At 43.7% G+C, this 22456-nt stretch overlaps 1 protein-coding gene across 1 annotated transcript; it reads right to left on the bottom strand.

Moving 5' to 3' along the window:
- Positions 1-378: 378 nt before the first annotated feature.
- Positions 379-21997, bottom strand: ldhba (lactate dehydrogenase Ba). Its single transcript, XM_031316913.2, has 8 exons — positions 21783-21997; positions 7857-7993; positions 5368-5485; positions 4578-4751; positions 2949-3122; positions 2046-2163; positions 1406-1529; positions 379-807 (listed from the first exon to the last, which is right to left on the bottom strand). The coding sequence occupies exons 2-8, from the start codon at positions 7983-7985 to the stop codon at positions 640-642; spliced, it is 1005 nt and encodes a 334-aa protein (XP_031172773.1). The 5' UTR covers positions 7986-7993; positions 21783-21997; the 3' UTR covers positions 379-639.
- Between the last annotated feature and the right edge of the window lie 459 nt (positions 21998-22456).

The raw sequence follows: 22456 nt of genomic DNA, 5'->3' as shown, positions 1-22456 counted from the left end.
ATGTTTCCACTCCTCTCCTGCTACTCCATCTGCCTTTGCCAACACTGAGGAAACAGGAGGGCAAGAAAAATCCACCTTCACACTCACAATGTCAGAGTGTTGACCCAAGTGTGCGGGCGTACCACATTTAGACGAATGCGGGAAGAAAACAGCGTCCTTTTAGGGTCTTTCTCTATACGTTAAGGGTCTTTCTCTTAGTGATTCCCTGTAGGGAACTAAAGGAACGACGCAGTACACTAAGTGCTGGAGGAGGACAGTGACCGTTTTGAGGGTTGTGTTTGATCCTGGTCCAAACAGTTGAAAGTACACAGGTCAGCTTACATCTCTTAACACTAACACAGCAACTTCAGCCTACTAACTGTTGGGTAGCCAATTTGGGTATTTTTTTTAAAGGAGCATACCAGTTTAGACTTAAAAAGTGATTTGCAGGAAGTAGATGGTGACCTAATGACAAACCAGGCTGGATGACATACGTGTAAACCTGAAATTCTCTCTGGCACAATCTCTAAAAATCACTGGTATTCTCCTTCAAAATAAAGAGTGTTACAGTCTAAGAGAGAGGGGACGTTATAAAAAGGAGTGTGTGCGTGTCGACAAGCCTCTCTGCATCATGGTGTTGTATTACGCACACGGGTGTGTTCAGATGTCCTTCAGGTCCTTCTGGATGCCCCACAGCGTGTCGGCGCTCTTCTTCAGCTGGCCCACCTCGCCGTCCGTCAGGGTCATGTTGACCACACTGCTCACGCCGCTGCTGTTCAGCACGCAGGGCAGAGAAAGGAAGACCTCCTCACCAATACCATACATGTCCTGGGAAAAAGACACACACACACACACAAACTTGAACAAAACGCAGTATGAAGGTATCCAAGCAGGTTTATAGGGCGAATAGTTTGTCTTCGGAAATACGCATTACCTAATGTTTACAACTTCCAGACATGCCCTATGTTGATTCGGATCTGCTGAATGGATGGATGGACAAACTTTTGTAAATACACTTTTTAAAACCTGAACTACAACAACAAGGAAGAGCGGGGCTGGCCCGGCGAAAACACTGATGGAGCGGAACCCGAAGCTACGTCGTGGTCACCGGAACAAGCAGCCATCTTCAGAAGTGAAACCATGCAGATTTTGGGTGAGTCAGTTTAACACAGGACAAACCCTTCTAGCAGTAGGAAAGACATACACTCATCCAGGCAAGTTAGTCTCATTCTCACGTTGAACGCAACACGTAGGGAGAGCGAGACAGGGGGATTAGTGTTACCGGCTAGGTTAACCTTTAAGCTGCTGTGTGCCTTTGTGTAACGAGCCCAGGTTAGCTTTAGCCATTTGTAACTGTGTGTGTGTGTGTGTGTGTGTGTGTGTGTGTGTGTGTGTGTGTGTGTGTGTGTGTGTGTGTGTGTCAGACCTTGACCATGGTGGAGACAGGATGGACACGGCTCATGTTCTTGACGATGCTCTCAGTCAGGTCTGCCACGCTCAGACCAATGGCCCAGTTAGTGTAGCCTTTCAGCTTGATCACCTCGTAGGCACTGTGATACAAAGCAGCACTGTCTTAAGGGCTGTGCAGTGTGCACTCACTCATTATGTCATGTATGTACATTAAAGACCAGGGTGTTTCAGCTTAAATTACTTTCTACAATCACTGATTAAGATGGCATAATATATTGATTATTATTCAACAACCTATGTTATTACAGTTTTGTTACACATAAGATTTACTAATGGTAAATATGCTTATGACGTCACTTGAAAATACACATGGGCTAAACAGAAAGACATCAGGACTTTGGCTTCTTATAGATATCTTTGTGATATGATTAGTCCAGTCTACTGGATGTTTAATTGGCTGTATAGCTTAGTTACTCAAAAGATATACCAAAATGTTTGTGTGATGGAAGTAAAAACAATGTAACTACCACATATTAGAGATATTTAGATTAAATATCAATTCAGTTTTTTGAAACTCAATCCTAACTCGTTTTATTAGCTGGTCATACTTCTGTCTCTCTGGATACTCCTCTCTCACATTCAAACACAAACCATACCTGTCCACTACTGCCTTGTGTGTGGCCTTCCACTGTTCTTTATCATTATCAGTGCCAATATCAGGATTCAGCTTCTGCAGGTTGACTCCTGCCACGTTAGCACCGCTCCACACTGGCACTGAAAACACACACACACACACACACACACACACTTATGACATCACTTGAAATCACACTGTGATGTAACTGTCAAATATGTTAGAATGTAAGATGTAAGAATACAATGAATGCCATGCTTGCTATGGTGTTCCTGAGGGTTGCTAGTGCGATAAAAGTAGGTTGCTAGTAAATATATAAATGTATGTGAACTTTTATTTGCAATCTTCCTGTAAGATCAGCACGCACGCACATACGCACAGGGTATGTTTTTCAAGTCACTCACTTTTTCAGTGTAACTTCAGAGAAACTACCCTGATGATGTCCTGCACACAACATATCTGACACATATCGATGCATGGTTACTGTAAAACCGATAAATGTGTACAAAAAAAAAAAAAAAAAAAACGTGATTCAATTTTTACTACTTTTGATTATGCTTGCTTGACATCTGACGTCACTATGTGTTCTTACTTTATTTGAAGATTTCCCTCAGTTATTTTGATGTGAGATTTGTTTCAAAAATCTAATTATTATTTTTTTATTTAATTTTTGTTAAAGATAAAATACAATTTCAGTTGCTCAGGACTGTTTGATCTGTTTCCACAATTTATATAAGAAATATTTTTTAGTCATTTGTTTGCAGCTCATTCTGTTAAAACAACTCCAAAGAAAAGTGTATTGTAAACTTAAAATCGTGTATCGAATTGTGCGAGGAGTGTTATGTTACATCCAAATTGACAGATATTCCTATGACTGTTAAGTGATAATAACAGATATAAACAGTCTGGCCCCGTGTGTACCTACCGCTGGTGTCTCCATGCTCTCCTAGCACCCAGCCGTTAAAGGAGCTGGCGTGGATGCCGAGGCGTTCGGCCATCATGTAGCGGAAGCGGGCTGAGTCCAGGTTGGTGCCGCTGCCGATGACGCGGTGCTTGGGCAGACCACTCAGCTTCCAGGTCACATAGGTCAACACGTCAACTGTGGAGGGAGTGTCACAACCAGAAGTCATTTAAACAAACAAACCTGTTCTCCCTAACAAGTCAAATACTAACGCTTTGTCAGTGGCGCTCATCAGATTCAGACGCAAAAGGCAGCCTTGTAGCATCGTCTACATAGTATGATGAGCAACAACGGTAGTGAGTAGTATTAGAGACAAAAAATCAGCGTAAGGAGGTAGGTTGGTGGGTGGATGGGTCAAACAACACAGGACTTTCACCCATGGGTTCATCTTCCGTTCTTGACCGACGTGTCACTGAAACATATATTTTGTAACCTAGTCTCGCTTTGTCAGACCATCCACATGCTGTGGAGCGGAGGAGGGTCTGACTAGTCCACGCAGCATTCCTGGATGGGAGAAAAACGTGCTCTAGTTTATTGGCATTTCTTTAAACCAATCACAATTGTCTTGGGCGGCGCTACGTGGCGGACGGAGCTGCTGAAAAAGAGTCATGCGAGAGAAAACTCAGATTGGACGGATAGTCTAGCTAACTGTCACGTTTCCCCAAGCGCGTTGAAAAAGGACGCCAAAGGGGTACCCAGAGCATCAGATATCGTCGCAGATGGGATAACATTGGAATTAGTTAAAAGCCCCCTGCGTCTGACAGGAGCCTTTCTGCGTCAGTAACTAACGCCAAAAGACCCCTGACCGCTGGGAGTAAGACTGTTGACCAAACCTAAAGACGATAATGTGTGTAGGGATGTCCCAATCAGCTTTTTTGCCCCCCGAACCCTGATCCGATTTTTTAAATATTGCCGAGTCCTGATCCGATACTTTTTTCAATTAAATTTTATTTATAGAATCAAATTATAACAAGAGTTATCTCAAGACACTTTACAGAGAGTAGGTCTAGATCAAGATCACTCTATAATTTACAAAGACCCAACAATTCCAGAAATTCCCCCAAGAGCAAGCAGTTAGTGCGACAGTGGTGAGGAAAAACTCCTTTTAGGAAGAAACCTTGGGTGGTGAGGAAAACTTCCTTTTAGGGAGAAACCTCCGACAGACCCAGGCTCTTGGTCTGACGGTGTCGGTTGGGGTGTGATGAACAATAAAGATAATGGAACTATGACTAGAAATAGTAGTTGTAGTTCATGGCGGAGCAGGGCACTGCAGGGCGTTACAGGATGTACACACTTTTATTTGCCTAGATTTTAAAGCTGCACACAGTTATTTGTTTACAAAAATAACTAACAAACTAAAAGATTCCTTCAGCTTAATACATTTAACTAAGTGCAGCTAGCATTTTTGTAAAAGTCATAAAATCAACTTCTACTTAGAATGGTGAAGAACTTTCTGGCGTTAATGATTGGAGTAAGGTGATCGGGGTGACTGTGGATCCCCAATCAGTTAAAACAAAATGCCCATATCGGCTCCGATCCGATACTTCCCGATCCGATCGGGACGTCCCTTAATGCGTGTGTTACTGTATTCACCTGGGTTGGAGACCACGATGATTGTGCAGTTGGGGCTGTACTTGATGATCTGGGGGATGATGGCCTTAAAGACGTTGACGTTCCTCTGCACCAGGTTAAGGCGGCTCTCACCCTCCTGCTGGCGAACGCCGGCCGTCACCACAACCAGGCGAGAGTTGGCTGTGACTGCGTAGTCTGGAGGAAGAGGAGAGAGAGAGAAACAAGATTTGATGAGGGATGTCTGGGGACGTTTTTCTTTGCAGTGCAGCAAAAAGAAGGGTTGGGTATCGTTTGGGTTTTTTCCGATACCGGTGCTAAAGCGATACTTTTAAAACAGACACACACAACGACAGTCGGCGACATTAAAGAACAGCTTGTTTATTGCTGAGGCCATATGTTAAAAACGAAATAATTTATTAAAAATGTAATAACTTAACACTAACTTATTTCACCATTAAACGACAAAAACTACCACCACATGGGAAAAGGGTATTTTACAATAACTTTGAATGCACCACGAGGCTACCTGCATTCTGTCAGCATTTTAACTGTTTAATCCAGCTGCTAGCTAGCGATAGGCTAACATTACCTGCTGCCAAGTGTAATGTGAACTAGCATCACGTGCAACGATGCTTCTGTTGCCTTCAACGTCTGTTTCGGAGCATCAGAAAGTAGCGTAGTCATTTAAGTGGCACTGAAATTAGGCACACAAATCCGCGTTGCTATTCGGTCCGGTAGATACTGAACCTTTAGCCACCGGTGCCGTATTAGCACCGGGTTTCAGTACCCAACCCTGGCAGCAGGTACTGACCTTTGTCAGCGACTATCTTGGAGGTCTTGAGGAAGAGACTGCCATGCTGCAAGTCCATCATCTCTCCTTTGAGACGGTCCTCCATCACATCCACCAGGGCCAGCTCATCACACAGGTCCTGTCCGCAGGAGGAAGAGGAGAGAGATGAGGAGAGGGAGGGCAGTAGGGCTGGGACCATATGCTTTTGTCCCGATTCGATTCTTTCCCGATACATGGGTGCCGATTCGATTGCCATTTATTGTGATTGTAGAATTATTGTGAATCATTAGTATTGAGTATTGCCATTTTCTTTTAGGTGAAACAGAAAATATTTAGGTGAAACATTGGTAAAAAAATGTATTCAAAAAGTATCGATTCTGGGGAAAAAAATGCCGAAAAATACAATTTTCAATTTGAGGGCAAGAACATAATTATGGAGGAGAGGCCATTTCCCATTCAATTTGGCAGGGGTATACTTTGTCAGTAGGGGTTTCATTTTTCAATTTGAAGGTTGATGGTAATGATGCATTTTATAACATCAACTTTATATTTTGGAATTGTAATGTTGTCATACACCATGCACATAAATATGACAAATGGAATTTCAATTTAACCAAAACATTTAAAAACACACCTGAGCTTCTACAGTTTGTGATTCACATCTTATCAAATTAGCTTGTTTTGACAGATCTACTGGGAAATATTAAGACATTTATAAATCATTAAAGAAAATAAAAATCACCTTACAAAACTAAACTACATTTTAAATCAATATCTGCTTTGTATTATGCTTTTCACATGCATACAAACTATATTTGATTACAAGTAACCAAAATATTACTGTAGTTTTGTACATTTTATTACACAGGCCTTTATGAGGCAGATAACAGGCCAACGTCAGCTATTTTCCATCCTAACGTAACTTCACTAAGCAAACAAGTACACATTTTCTGGTAAGTTAGTACTTTTACTGAAGTGTTAAAATAAATTGAGCTGGTATCACGTCAGTTTAAGTCTTCCACCATTGTGTAGGCTACATCTGGTTTTGCGAACACACACACACACACAACTTAATCTTAGTGCTGTGAGTTAAACGCGTTATTAACAGCGTTAACGCAAACCCATTTTAACGGCGTCAATTTTTTTTAATCGCAAGATTAATGTTCTTTTTGGCCTAGAAAACTTTGTAGTTTTTTTTCACATGCTGTTGCAACAACTAGTAACGTTAGAAAAACTACAACACCATACCGGATCTAGCTAGACTGGAAACAACAGGAACACCGCACACACTTGTTTGGGCTTGCGAGCCGGCCAAAGAGTAGTAGGCTAACGTTACGTTTTGAGTGGATGGCGAGACACAGAAATGGATGCCAATAAGATTCTGAACGGAAAGTTTACTTTTAAAAAGTTGTCGAGGGGGACAGTAGTTTCACTCATACACAGCCTGTACGACACGGAGAAAGCAGCCACACTCGAACTGCTGCAAAGTGCTGCAAACGCTGTCTCATTAACCGGTGATCACTGGACGTCAGTGAGTAATCAAAATGATTTAGAAGTTACTGCACACTAGATTGACTATGTATGTCAGCATATGGTTTTAGGACTGTGTTTGTATCGTTTTTTTGACTGTTTTTGTCATTTGGGACATTGTCCTCCCCCTTTTCTGTCCAGGAGAATTGTTACATTCCTTATTAGAAAAATGTAAAGGTTACAAATGTCCTGCTCTGGCATCCAGGGTTTTTTTTGTACTGTATACTGTTTGTACTGTATACACAAAGTGTTAGTGTTACATCTCAGTTAGGTTAGGTAATTGGAGGAATTGTGCGATAATGACAGAGTCACACGTTTCTTTTGTTTACAGTAAATAAAAAATAAACAAATACAAATCTTTGCATTAATTTGATTCCCAATCAAGATACACTGGTAAGAATTGCTTTCCATTGTTAATATGTACTTAAAAACAGTTCTGAAATGCAAAATAATACAATCTTATTCATGTGATAAAACATGCGATTAATCGTAACTATAGAAATTTGGCGATTAATCGCGATTAAAAAAAAAATAATCATTTGACAGCCCTACTTAATATTAATGATATAGGATATGCTATTTAAAATAAAATACAGTGTGTTCAATGGAGGAAAAGAAGTTTTTTACCCAGACATTTCTGTTTTGATGAAGTTTATCATACCGTCAGAATCTCATACCGAATAAAAGCCTTGCATTGGTCAATGAGTGGTTAGCACTGTTGCCTCACAACAAGAAGGTCCTGAGTTTGGGTCTAATAAATGTAAGGAACAATATATCAGCATTATTAGTATCTGTAAAGATATATTGGATCCATTAAAATGGCCATGTGACTGTTGGATATTGGATATTAGTAAAGGACATAACACTGACAGCTACTATACAGTATATTATATATGATATTTACACATGTGGCAAAGTATTAGATTTTTTTTTTTTTTTAATGGCTCCCCCCAACACATTCTGAACGTGTTGTGTCTTACCCGCAGCAGGATGCTGATGGCGCAGGCCATGCCCACCTGGCCCACCCCGACCACCGTCACCTTGTTCCTGGGGGGCTCAGCAGGGCTGCTGGCCAGAGGGCTGATCAGCTTCTGTAGGACTGAGGACATGATCACAGCTGCAGGGAGACACAGAAGACATGTCCCGGTTAGCGGGTCCCACAGCACAGGAGCTCCAACAGGACACAATCTGCTTCAATCTGTCTAAACTCATTAAGTATAACATACAGCCTCCAATACAACACACAGCCTGCAGCCTGTACAACAGCAGTGTACCTAAATGGAGGAGGAAGACTCACTTTTATATTTAAAAATATTCCAGTTCAGCACTGTTTGAGCAAAAGTAAAAAAGTAATCAAGCAGATAGTACTTGTCCTCAGGCTATTGATTATATCACTCCAATCAAGCTCCTTCAAATAACCATTTAAATCTACCAAAACCATTTCCCAAACCCAAAATAAACCATTTCTTTAATAGAAGTATTTGGCACCTGGGAATGCTACAAGGCATGATGGAAACTTTAAAGTTGTGTTATGTAATGCACTGCATTAATTTTTCTGGCTAGCTAAGTGCACAAGCTAGCGCCTACTGAGATTGCCATGAAAACATCCATGAAAACCTAAGAGATACCTATTCTCATTTTTTATGCTCATGTTGACTGACGTATCCGGTTGCTTGGCGTAAAAAACGTAATGTATGTAATGTTTTATATAGCGTGTATAACATTAGCTAATTATCTAACGTTAAATGGAAGCTACGCTGATTTTCAACTGGTTTTTGTGTCATTGCAGTGTGGGTTAATAGATGAACGGTGTTTGGCTTCCCTCCATTGCACTTAAAGCCCAGTTCAGACCAAAGATTCGCGACGAGACAAAACCATTTTAGAACATCGCAGGGAAAAGTTGTAGCGGTCTGAACTAGCCCGTCTCAGCGCAACTCAAACCAGCTGATGGTGTGGCTGCGACTCAGCTGTTCAAGTTGCAGAGGCTGGTTTTAGAACGTAAGGGTAGCCAATAGAGAAGTCAGCTGGTAAAGTCAGCTTTAAACTATAGAAATAAAATTATCCATAATCCATTTTATTTTTATGTTATAAACAGCAGAGTTTGACGGAGTCTCAACGACCGCCCGAAAGCACGGTAACGTTTTATGGTCAAGTGAGATAGAGAATGACTGAAGAGAGGGAGCGCCCAGCGGTGTTAGAACAAAGCCGTGAATCAGAAATAAAACGTGTTTTTTGCCGATTCATCACTAGAAATGCAACTGTAGCAATTAACTCAATATCACTATCCACATTCATATTTAGACGAAACAAATGATATATCCAGCTACAAAAAGTCAGAAGTTAAGACGGAAGTACAAAGAGGCGTTGTTATGGAGATGATACGTCTCGTCAGACAGAGACCGTATATAAAATGGACCAACAGATCCTGTTGCTCTGGATGGAGACCAGTGAAGGATAATAGAAGCACTTTTCCGGTGAGCGCTGAGCGTTACTGAGCAGCCTCCAACTGAGAGAGACGACGTAAATGTGACGTGAGCAACCTGTCTGAAAGTTGGAAGTCTTCTGGTAGCTGTGCCAAGAGAAATCTCAATCATTCCCAATCTAGCAGAGACGGAGAGCGTAGGTATATGTAAGGAGATAACATAGACACAGGCTAATTATTGATCACTAAAATGATAGTTAACATTAGTAATTAAACAGCTAATGGAAGTCCAAACTGCCTGAGAGCTTCTCCTGTACTATACGGTAATTCCTCTACTATGCGACAGTAAGTCTCGTGGTTATGACAATCGTTATTCTATTTTTATAAAAACATCTGCTACGGAGCCATAATGTGAGATACAAGGTAATGGAGCCTTTTATACATTGACGTGTTTCTTTAGAAATAAACAATGGACAAATAGTCTTTAAACGCTTCAGATGTAAAGTTATTCTCTGTCAAAGTGACGTCAAAATGAATGGCAGTCAATGGAATGCTAACGTCGGGTGATCGTTTGGTAGCATCAAAATGGCGCCATAGGAGGTTCGAGCTCTGAAGCAAAGCTTACCCCCTTGGTGTCAACTGGCAGGTTTCAGAACGCTGCAGACCAGTGCGTTGCAAGAAGTTGCAAGTTTCAACTTGTCTCATATCGAATCTTTAGTCTGAACTGGGCTTATCGTTAAATGCCAAACTACATAATCTTCTTAACAAAAATAAGAGTACCAACGCTGTGCTCCAAATGTACCTTTTGTTTTTATTCATTTAGCTAACTGTATTTACCTTACTTTTTAGCTCAAATCAAACTTTCGTAACAATAACTTATGACTACAAGAGGTAGTGCTGGGCGGTATACAGGTTCATACCATATACCGGTATTAATTTCCTGTATGATATGAATTTTTCATATACCGTAATGCATTGCCGCAAAGAGCGCTATGGCCAAAGTAATCTGCGAGTGACTTGAGAACGAGAACCCTGTTAACTGCATACCCTTCTCACTCATGGTCAGGGCATGAAATTGGCACCCGCCCACCCGCCAAATGCGGTTAACTTTTGTGATTGGCGGGTGAAACTGTCAATCTACCTGCCACGCTGGCGGGTAGCCAATGAGAATTGAGTGAATCAGACACCTAACTATCAGTAAGCAGGGTACGCCGTTGCTTATGGGCCTGGTCCAATCAGGGGCCTGCATCACTGGAAGACATTGATTGACAGCCGGGGCCCCCTATCGCATTTTCATTACTCACACAATCCCAGCAGTGCCATGTGCAGCCACTGACCAAGCGGGAGTGAGAACGGGTAAAATTAATTTCCTAGTTTCTGATATGAAGACGAGATGTGTGTGTGACTCGAACATCTCACATTTACCAACAAAACGTACAGCAAAAGACCGTGCAAAACATTTCAGACCGTCCTGCCAACATGTATAAATTTTAACATCAATGTACGCTGTAACGATTTTTCACTCTAAAGTCAGCGGCTGCTGTTTCAATCTGTCGGCTCTCTGCAGCGGGCGGGGCTGCTCCGTTTCCCCCGCGACTGACGTGCACACACAATCACACACGGACACACACACACACACACACACACACACGTACACGGTGGATGCAGGAAAAAATGCAGATGAGATGTACAGGATGACAAATTGAGGACAGCTACACTCGTTATTGTAAGTCCAATAAGTACTTTATTAAACCGTATGAATGTGTGTCCCAGGCCAGGTTAGGAAATTAACTAACAATGTAAAGATCAACAAGCCACTGACAATGACAGATATGTTCATATTTGATTCATTCAATACATTCTTATTTTGTGTCTTAAATCCACCAGCCTTTCATATTTTACCAACTTTTGCAGCATCCTGAGCCTTTTTGGTAAGGTTCCTAGGAAATCTCAGCCCAGAGTAATGAATTAATAGTAATAAGTATTATTCTCCCCAAAACAAGTTTCCTTTTTATTTATTTTTTTATTTTTAAGAACTATACAAAAAAAGAAAGTTCTTGTGTTATGGTGCGCATTCACCAGTGTTTTGTTGTTGTGGTGCGCGTAGGCTACTCCTGATTTTGTCAGTCATCTCATCTCTTATATGCAGTGGCGTAACGAGCCAACACCGGGCCCCTATGCAGGATTATCAAGGCGGGCCCCCATACAGCACGTGATGACGCCGCAATGTCCACGAGTAGGCTACCATCAGTAGGACAGGATAGGATCATAGAGACACAGCAATTCCTGTTTTTCACCTTTATGACACAAAAAAAAAAAACGTGGCTGGTGGTCAAAAAAGTTAACTTCATGCCCTGCTCACGGTAGTAACTTTATAACACAACAATTAATAACTAACTATCTTTAAACAGGATAAAACACCATAGCACACAACAATGTGTGACTTAAACAATTTCTAACACTAATAATTTTACATTTACAAACTTACACCGCCGGACGACATGTTGGGTAACATTAAAGCTGCTAGCTAGCCAGGTAGCATAACAGTCTGTTAAGCTGGGAGAGGCTCCAGTTGCTACTGCACATTCAAGAACAGAGAAGAAACCACTGTTGTTGCCAGTCGCTCTAACATTACTTGGTTGCGCTAACGTAACTCGGCCGTAATAACGTTAAAGACGTTAATGTCACTTCAAGCATGCAGCGGAGCAACATTATGAACGCAATAACAATCCACCTACGGTCCCGCTACAGACATGGAGAAAGACGGGTTCAATGATTAAAACACTGGATTTAAGATGTCTTGCCTCGCTGAAATACGTCCGCCAACCTACTAACATCATTCAAACATCAAAAGGAGGCTGACAGCGGCGCTACGTTCAGTCGCCCACTTTTCTACAACAATCTAACTTACCTGTGGCCAAGGTAGTGTTTATACAACTATCTTACAACTATTTTGTTTTGAAAGGGAAACAATGTTAAAGTTGTTGTGGAGCCAAGCAAACCCTTTAGTAATCAAAGCTTTTAGTAAATATGATGACAATAAAATGTTTGTGATATACTATGTACTCCTGACAGTAGAATAAGCCATTATAAACCTATATAAACCGCCAGAATCTTAAAAAATACAGTGATAAAATGTTTTGGTCATACCACCCAGCACTAACAAGTAGAGATGTCACGAGAACCGATACTACCGATACCTTCCAGTTCTAAAATTACAAAACACCAACGATGCCCATTTTTTGAAGCACCGTAGGCACCGTTTGCGACGATGCCAGTGTTAGCAGCATCGGTGCTGCGCCTCTTCCGGAACTGATGGGGGCAGTATACGCTTCAGAGTGTTCCAGTCGATCGATTCAGGAGGTGGTGGTCACGAAGAAGTGGCCAAAGTCACGTCCTTCTACTTCCGGTACATACGAGAGTCAACTCTACCCGACCTAAGAAACGGCATGTTCACTGCAAAACTCACGGTCCTCTTTCCAATTTAGCTACAGCCCTCCTCTCTTGGCTTCAAATAACTCACCGTTGTCGGCTACGGCCGTTGAACAGGCTACACGTTGTAAACAGCCGTGGCTCACTTGGCTGCTCCTCAGGTAACATTAGCCGTTAGCATGGCAGCGTTAGCCAGGACCAGTCGGGATCACTTTACTGGCAGTGTCTCAATTGTTTTTGCGAGTAACCAACTCGGGTACTCTAGCTATATAATTCAATGCGAAATGACAAAATGCCCATCCCTTGTAGCCGTGATAAATTAGCCTGAAGCTAATGCTTAGCTACCTGTTCAGGAGGAAATTAGCCATCTCGGCGTCCTTTTGGACTCTAAGCTGCCAATATTTACCCAGGGTTTGTAACATCTCTGGGCATGCAACTGTTAGAAACACTTGTTTTTGCACAGTACCTTTTGAAAAGATGCCTGTAAGTCTGGAATGTGTCTGGGGACACTAGTTGTTACACTATGACCATTCATTACACTTATGTTATATGCTCTATTGCACATGTTTTGTATGTCTTCTGACATTTTGATATTTTTCAATATATTTTAATAAAGAAGTTCATGTTTCAAGGTAAAGTACATGGAATCTTAGAAAAAAAAAAAACGTGATTTTACCGTGGTATCGAAAGCGGCATTGAGAATCGTGTTATTTTACTGGTATTAGCACCGACTACGCCTGCACGATATTGGAAAAAACTTACATTGCGATATTGTTTTTCCTTGCGATATATATTGCGATATGAAAAAAAGACAATTTTTTACATAAATAGCCCCATTTAGAAATACTAAATCATTCTCAACTACTGGGGTGATTTTGTAGGGGAGTGCATCTACAAAGAAAATAAAGGAAATTTTCTTATGTGAACCAGTCTTTGAACTTTAATGCTTTACAAAAACCACAGCAAGTAAGCGCTGTGATTACTCTTCTGAAGTGATTTTGGAGAGGGAAATTAGAAAGAAATACACTGGTTGACTGACATGACACCATTGTATTCATATAATATCAATCCAGGCTAAAGTGAATGATATAAATAATGCATGCATGTTGCTTCCTCTAAATTTCAGGTTGTGGTCGACTAGCGGGGCCTGCTTTGGTTGTTTGATAAATTGATTAAAATTGATCATGATTGTTGGTTTGCTGTGCATGCAGAGCCTGCATATCACACAGCAACAAACTGTATCCAAGAGCACTTAAATCAGTGTAAATTACATTATATCAGAAACAGACTGCTGTTGTAGATTAGTGCTACGTTTCCAGTAGGGCTGCAACTAACGATTATTTTCATAGTCGATTAACCTGTCAATTATTTTCTCGATTAATCGATTAGTTGTTTGATCTATAAAAATGTCAAAACATGGTGAAAAATGTGGATCAGTCTTTCCCAAAGCCTAAGATGACGTCCTCAAATGTCTTGTTTCGTCCAAAACTCAAAGATATTCAGTAGAGGTCGACCGATTCATCGGTTTTGCCGATTAATCGGCACCGATAGTTGATTGGTGGAACTATCGTCATCGGCAAAAATCCATACCGACAGTTTTTCCTGGTTGTGTCCGTTGCTGGAGCGGCTGAGAAGCGCGCGCTGTCATTCATTACACAGTACGCGAGAGCTGAGAAGGGTCTGCTGGCATCATGCATTACAATAGCGGCCTCTAGAGGCGAAATAAAAACTATCACTGATGCCTCGTGTTGTTTATTTGACACGTGTTACTGCTGGAGCTGTGTGCTCCTGGTAGGGTCTCCCAAGGCAAAGTGGTCTCAGGTGAGGGGCCAGACAAAGAATGGTTCAAAAACCCCCATGAAAAAACCGAGGTAGAGATGGAGTGACCCTGCCCGGAGGAAGCCCGGGGCCCCCGTCTGGAGCCAGGCCCAGATGGAGGGCTCGTCAGCGAGCGTCTGGTGGCCGGGTTTGCCACGGAGCCCGGCCGGGCACAGCCCGAAAAAGCTACGTGGCATCCATCTCTCCAACCCACGGGCCCACCACCTGTGGGAGGAACCGCTGGGGTCGGGTGCGCTGCCACATGGGTGGCAGTGAAGGTCAGGGGCCTCGACGGACCAGACCCGGGCAGCAGACGCTGGCTCTGGGGACGTGGAACGTCACCTCTCTGTGGGGGAAGGAGGCGGAACTTGTGCGGGAGGTGGAGCGCTACCGGTTAGATCTGGTGGGGCTTACCTCTACGTACAGTCTCGGTTCTGGAACCATACTCCTGGATAGGGGTTGGACTCTTTTCTTCTCTGGAGCTGCCCAGGGTGTGAGGCGCCGGGCGGGTGTGGGGATACTCACAAGCCCCCGGCTGAGCGCCGCTACATTGGAGTTTACCCCGGTGGACGAGAGGGTCGCCTCCCTACGCCTGCGGGTTGTGGGGGGGAAAACTCTGACTGTTTGTGCATATGCACCAAACAAGAGTTCGGAGTATTCGGCCTTCTTGGAGACCTTGAATGGAGTCCTGCATGGGGCTCCAGTGGGGGGACTCCATAGTTCTGCTGGGGGACTTCAACGCACATGTGGGCAATGATGGAGACACATGGAGAGGCGTGATTGGGAGGAACGGCCTCCCTGATCTAAACCAGAGTGGTTGTTTGTTGTTGGACTTCTGTGCTAGTCATGGATTGTCTATAACGAACACCATGTTCGAACATAGGGATGCTCATAAGTGTACTTGGTACCAGAGCACCCGAGGCCAAAGGTCAATGATCGATTTTATAATCGTTTCATCTGATCTGAGGCCGTATGTTTTGGACACTCGGGTGAGGAGAGGGGCGGAGCTGTCTGGTGGTGAGTTGGGTCAGGGGGTGAGGAAGACTCTGGACAGACCTGGTAAGCCCAAACGGTTAGTGCGGGTAAATTGGGAACGTCTGGAGGAGGCCCCTGTCCGACAGACTTTCAACTCACACCTCCGGCGGAGCTTTTCGTGCATCCCTGTGGAGGCTGGGGGCATTGAACCCGAGTGGACAATGTTCAAAGTTTCCAATGCTGACGCTGCGGCGAGGAGCTGTGGTCTTAGGTGCCTCAAGGGGCGGTAACCCACGAACACCGTGGTGGACACCGGTGGTCAGGGAAGCCGTCCGACTGAAGGAGTCTTTCCGGGATATGTTATCCCAGAGGACTCCGGAGGCAGTTGCAAGGTACCGAAGGGCTGCAGTCTTTGCCGTGAAAGAGGCAAAGCAGCGGGTGTGGGAGAAGACATGGAGAAGGACTTTCGGTCGGCACCAAGGTGCTTCTAGAAAACCGTTCGCCACCTCAGGAGGGGGAACCGGGGAACCATCCAAGCTGTGTACAGTAAAGATGGGACGCTGTTGACCTCGACTGAGGAAGTAATAGGGCGGTGGAAGGAGCACTTTGAGGAACTCCTGAATCCGACTAATACGCCCTCTATATTAGAGGCAGACCTGGAGGATGATGGGGGATTGTTGTCAATGTCCCAGGCGGAAGTCACTGATGTAGTCAAACAACTCCACAGTAGCAAAGCCCCTGTGATTGTTGAGATCCCTCCAGAAATGCTCAAGGCTCTGGGTGTGGAGGGGCTGTCTTGGTTGACACGCCTCTTCAACATTGCGTGGAAGTCTGGGACGGTGCCTAAGGAGTGGCAGACCGCGGTGGTGTGTGCCAATTACAGGGGTATCACACTTCTCAGCCTCCCCGGTAAAGTCTACTCCAAGGTGCTGGAAAGGAGGGTTCGGCCGATAGTCGAACCTCAGATTGAAGAGGAACAACGTGGATTCCGTCCTGGTCGTGGAACAATGGACCAGATCTTTACTCTCGCAAGGATCCTGGAGGAGCCTGGGAGTATGCCCAACCGGTCCACGTGCGTTTCGTGGATTTGGAGAAGGCGTATGACCGGGTCCCCCGGGAGATACTGTGGGAGGTGCTGCGGGAGTATGGGGTGAGGGGGTCTCTTCTCAGGGCCATCCAATCTCTGTACGACCAAAGCGAGAGCTGTGTCCGGGTTCTCGGCAGTAAGTCGGACTCGTTTCAGGTGAGGGTTGGCCTCCGCCAGGGATGCGCTTTGTCACCAATCCTGTTTGTAATATTTATGGACAGGATATCAAGGCGTAGTCGGGGTGGAGAGGGGTTGCAGTTCGGTGGGCTGGGGATCTCATCGCTGCTTTTTGCGGATGATGTGGTCCTGATGGCATCATCGGCTTGTGACCTTCAGCACTCACTGGATCAGTTCGCAGCCGAGTGTGAAGAGGCTGGGATGAGGATCAGCACCTCTAAATCTGAGGCCATGGTTCTCAGCAGGAAACCGATGGAGTGCCTTCTCCAGGTAGTGAAAGAGTCCTTACCCCAAGTGAAGGAGTTCAAATACCTTGGTGTCTTGTTCGCGAGTGGGGGGACAATGGAGCGGGAGATTGGCCGGAGAATCGGCGCAGCGGGTGCGGTATTATATTCAATTTATCGCACCGTTGTGACGAAAAGAGAGCTGAGCCAGAAGGCAAAGCTCTCGATCTACCGGTCAGTTTTCGTTCCTACCCTCACCTATGGTCATGAAGGCTGGGTCATGACCGAAAGAACGAGATCCAGGGTACAAGCGGCCGAAATGGGTTTCCTCAGGAGGGTGGCTGGCGTCTCCCTTAGAGATAGGGTAAGAAGCTCAGTCATCCGTGAGGAGCTCGGAGTAGAGCCGCTGCTCCTTCGCGTCGAAAGGAGCCAGTTGAGGTGGTTTGGGCATCTGGTAAGGATGCCCCCTGGGCGCCTCCCTAGGGAGGTGTTCCAGGCACGTCCAGCTGGGAGGAGGCCTCGGGGAAGACCCAGGACTAGGTGGAGGGATTATATCTCCAACCTGGCCAGGGAACGCCTCGGGATCCCCCAGTCGGAGCTGGTTAATGTGGCTCGGGAAAGGGAAGTGTGGGGTCCCCTGCTGGAGCTGCTCCCCCCGCGACCCGACACCGGATAAGCGGACGAAGATGGATGGATGGATGGACGTGTTACTGCGCGCTGCACGGAGAGCACATGCTGTGCGGAGAAGGCTGACATCAGATGCGCGTTTAAAGCATCGACAGCAAAAAGGTATGTATACAGTACATATTAATTTGTTGAATAGATGCTGCATTAGTAGAGAAAGAACAGCACAACAGTATGTTTGTTTGCTTTCGAGGCTGAGATGACGCTAAACATTAGTAGTAGGCTAACTTACCTCAAGCGGTTAAAACACTGACAAAAATAAACGCAAGTCCGACCCAAATGTCAGAATCAGAACCCTAAAGGATTGTCCACGATCCCAAACGGCACCTCTGATTCATATTTAGATAATTTAATAACAGTTAAACGTAGAGACTTACTGATTGCTGCAGCTAAAAGCTAACGAGTTAGCCGTCACGGGGGTGTCTTTGGTGTCTTTTTAGCCTTTACAGGTGATTTTCTATCTTTTTTCGGGGTTGTTGATCATTAAATCCAAACTATTACATCCAAGATTTATCCACTTGATGTCCATAATTCATCACGTTTTCGGTCATTTCTGCCGCTAACTCCGTGCTACCCATAGACAGTAGGTGCTACCGACAAGGGGATCTCCCATGATGCCTTTGTTTATGTTTTCAACCAATGGGAAGGGAGGTATGTCACATTACGCCTTATATGGGCATCCAAGCGAGAACAAAGAGTATAAAGTGGGAAAGATAGATCCCTCCAGGTCAGAGATCGTCTGTTACCGTTCTACAGAGAAGAATGGCGTCACTGTTTTGAGATTGTTTGTCCTTTATATGAATTATAATGCTCATTATGTTAGTATGTTTTGCACTGGATGACTCCAAATATTTAGGAGAACTGTTTTAGACAACACACATGCTTGTGTAGCATTGCTATGGGTGTAATATCAATAAATATGACATTATTATTTTGATTATTGGCAAAAGCATCTGGACTTTTGAAACAATGTATGTATTTTGTCAACTGTATAAGTTATAAATACTATCGGTCGATTAATCGGTTATCGGCAAATACGGCTCAACCTAGCTATCGGTAAAATCCACTATCGGTCAACCTCTAATATTCAGTTTACTGTCACAAAGGAGAGAAGAAACTAGAAGATAGTCACATTTAATAAGCTGGAATCAGACAAATCTTATTTTTTTTTAATAAAAAAAATGACAAATAATCGATTATCAAAACAGTTGCCGATTTAATATTTGACAACTAATCGATTAAATTGATTCATCGTTGCACCTCTAGTTTCCAGCGTCGCAGCTCCGAACCATAACGTTAGTTGGGACAGACGCCTTGTTTCTTTAGGCTAACTATGTTAGCTTTAGCCTGGCTGGTAGCAGCTTTCTGCGGTGAAAAATGGTTGGGAGACGTCGTGATGACGTTGCATTAATCAGGTGATTTAGTTTGTCTTTGCATCGAACATAAAACACTGACTACTGTAGCTTCACTACCCATGGAGAAGCATGTGCATCACTGTGTAAGCTGCCGCTTACCGTACTTTTCTACTCACGAGAGAGCCTCACGTCCCATAACATCCCCTCCCCGTCGGACTAACGTTATGTCACATGACCACCTGTCTTAAAGGGGAAGGGTCAGCCGGTAACTATCATGGAAAAGGAGAACAGTGAAAGTATACTTTTTTTTTTTTTTTTTTTTTTTAAAATCAAGCAGCAAAGAAGTTGTAGCGTCAACATCGCAAAGTCCTGCGATGTGACTATCGCGCATGCACACATCATGATGTAGACAAAACAAAATATCGTGCAGCCCTAGCACCAACTACTGAATTTTTGGTATCATGACACCCCTACTAACAAGAGGGCATTAGAACTGTTCTTCTCAAAGCCCAGGAATGTCCAAATTCAAATTGCAAAGTTTGTCAATAGGGATGTAGGAAGAATTATTTATTATTTAATTAACCTAATAACCCCCTAAAATATCCACTGACTAAATACCTTTAACACAGAGGTCTCTCAATCCACTCCCACAGGGTCGGAGGTCCATCCCCCAATTGTTGCACAAAAACCTGTGGGAAACACTGCTGAACTATACTTTGTTCGATACTAATTATAGTATAGAATGAAATAAAAACCACTACACCAATTACACCGAGGTGACACACACTGTAGTCAAGCCTCTCAAAACACAGCACCACACACATGTGAGCACAGCATTATTAGATCTTGGTAGAAGCATGCTGCAGCTGACTCACTGACGCTCACGAGATTTACTCAATTTACGATAAATTTGGAACTGAATGGCTGACCCCTCCACCCCGGCCCCCGTAAAATATCCACTGACTAAATACCTTCAACACACACAGAGGTCTCTCAATCCCCCACCCCTTTCTCACTATCTGTACAACTCATGACTCTTTCCTTCTCTCACATTCCACTCTTACTACGTTTCTCCCACTTTTCTGTCATTCCTTCCTACTGAGATGGCTATGTTCAGTTTACTGTTTCACATGCCAGCTATGCATGACACTCAGGGCAGTAAATGATATCTGGGTTACAGCATATATTAACTTCAATGTATTCCCACATTGGTTTATGCCGGTCTGTTACTACACAAACATTTCCAACTTGTGTCACAAGTTCATTTCGTCCTTCAGTGTTGAACTTCCTCATAGACAGTAGTGCTCATGTGCACTCTGTCAGCAAGTTGTAATATCAACAGGAAAAAAACAAAAGGTCAAAGGGACATTACATGATAAATTATAGGAAGCCCAGAGACTACAAAGTATTTGAGCAAAAACACAAAAATAACTGAACTGAGATAAATCAATTACAGTGTGTTAATCTTATTGTGCATAACTCAAACACAGCACTGTTTAGCTGTCAGTAAAAGGGTAATAACAGGCTGATATCATATATCAAGGTCAGATTACTGTAACACTTAAAATGGTGGTACAAAAAGAAGGTGCTGTTCAAAGAATGGGACACAGTCAGTGTACAACTGAGAGGAAAATCATACTAGTTATTACATATTATACATAACCATTATACAAAAAAAACAGAGATCCCTGAAGGGCCCAAGGCCCTCTGCTTGGGAACCACTGACCTTAGTTCAGTGTGCAGAAAGAACAAAGCCCTGTGAGCTCAGTTGTCCTGTAATATTTAGCCTGCCGTCACATGCTGCCAACAAGTTCAGATATCAGCTCAAATCAAGGACATATGGACACTTGAAATAGGCGTGAAGGGGAGGGGCTTTATGTCCAGAAATGGACACACCTCGTGGCTCTATGGGACTGTCCCGCTATCTGGCATATTCAGGAGACAATAAGCTACTGAACCACACAATGCCTCACTTCACCCTCCCCAACATCAATTACATAATCGGTTCACCAGCCTCATTGCTTAGTGCATGCGTCCTTTGATTTAAGTGAGGGGACATGCTGTGTTGTTCCTCTCTTTTACGTGGTTTTGGGTTATGTAACAGCCCGGCCTCGGCCATGCAGTAGCCCTCGATTTTGATGACAGTGATGAGAGACTGTAGCTTCTTAGTTGGAACAACATGAAAGGTTAAACTATGCAGTTAACATGAATACAGCGCTTCTAACTCTTAATTGAGAGGGGAAATTCAAGTTCACTGCCAGTTCATTAGGATGGTGTTTATTGCCTGTGTGGCGCACTCTTACTCTGCTGCACAGCGGGAAGACAGCCACACGTGATCGTAAATACAGATACGTAGACGTTAAAGTGATGGAATGTAAAAGAAAAGCCCAAGCATCTTTAATTGCACCAAATACCTAGATTAATGAGCTACAACAGCTGCACCTCGAACACCTAGTAGTATCAGATGTTGAAATCATCCAAATTTCGACATCATAAAACAATAATTCATGACGCTAGGCTGCCCGGTCTTTGTTCTAATGACTCCACTAATAACCACTAATGACACCTTAGTTTAACTTGGTATTCGATTGAAAATGGTTTCTTGCAGCGGGCATTTCAACTCTGAGCATCCATTGCTGCTGAGGCGTTCGGCACGCAGGCACTGTTCGGCAGCCCCGAACCTGCCAAAGAAAAAATAAAACAATACATTGAAAAATAAGCAGAATACTTACGTTTTTACACACGTTTCTGCAGGATAATATGATCCGTTATCTGGTCCGGTGGAGGAGAGCGTGCGGAGTCCAGCGGCTGGCAGAGAAATGGAGAGAGAAGGCTGGTGTGGAGCCGAACGGGTTTCAGTGGTGAGGAGGAGAAGGAGGGTGGGGGGAGGGGAAGGGTTAGGGGAGGAGGGGGGAAGGGGGAGGTTGGTTGCCAATGTGACCTAGATGGGTTCACATGTAGGGGTCAAAAAGCTTAAGTTGTAATTGCAATGAAAATACAATAAAAACATTGTTTAAAAAAAGTGCATACAACACAGATTTTTCATAGATACAGTACACTAGCTAGCCTTTTAATTTTGCTCTCAAAGTGCACCAGGTCCACCCCCATTGTCACACAAAAACCTGCGGGAAACACTGCTCAACAATACTTTTTTCGACACTACTTCCAATAAAATCAATACACCAATAACTCCTAGGTGACACACACACTGTAGACAAGCCTCTCAAAACACAGCACCACACACACGCGAGCCTCTGTGTGTTAGTTTTTCTTGCAGCTGAACACAATGACTGGATTGCTGACGTCCTCATTGAACCCAACAAGGGCAATTGATTGTCTGTGCACTGACTCGCAGCTGGGCTCAATTACAGCAGAAAGCCCTACTCTCCTTGAATAAATGAGCCAG

This window comes from Sander lucioperca, chromosome 20, assembly GCF_008315115.2.
Source record: "Sander lucioperca isolate FBNREF2018 chromosome 20, SLUC_FBN_1.2, whole genome shotgun sequence".
Taxonomy (NCBI): Eukaryota; Metazoa; Chordata; class Actinopteri; order Perciformes; family Percidae; genus Sander; species Sander lucioperca.
Note: the sequence above shows the minus strand (reverse complement) of the source record. Positions and strands in the feature narration are given on the sequence as shown.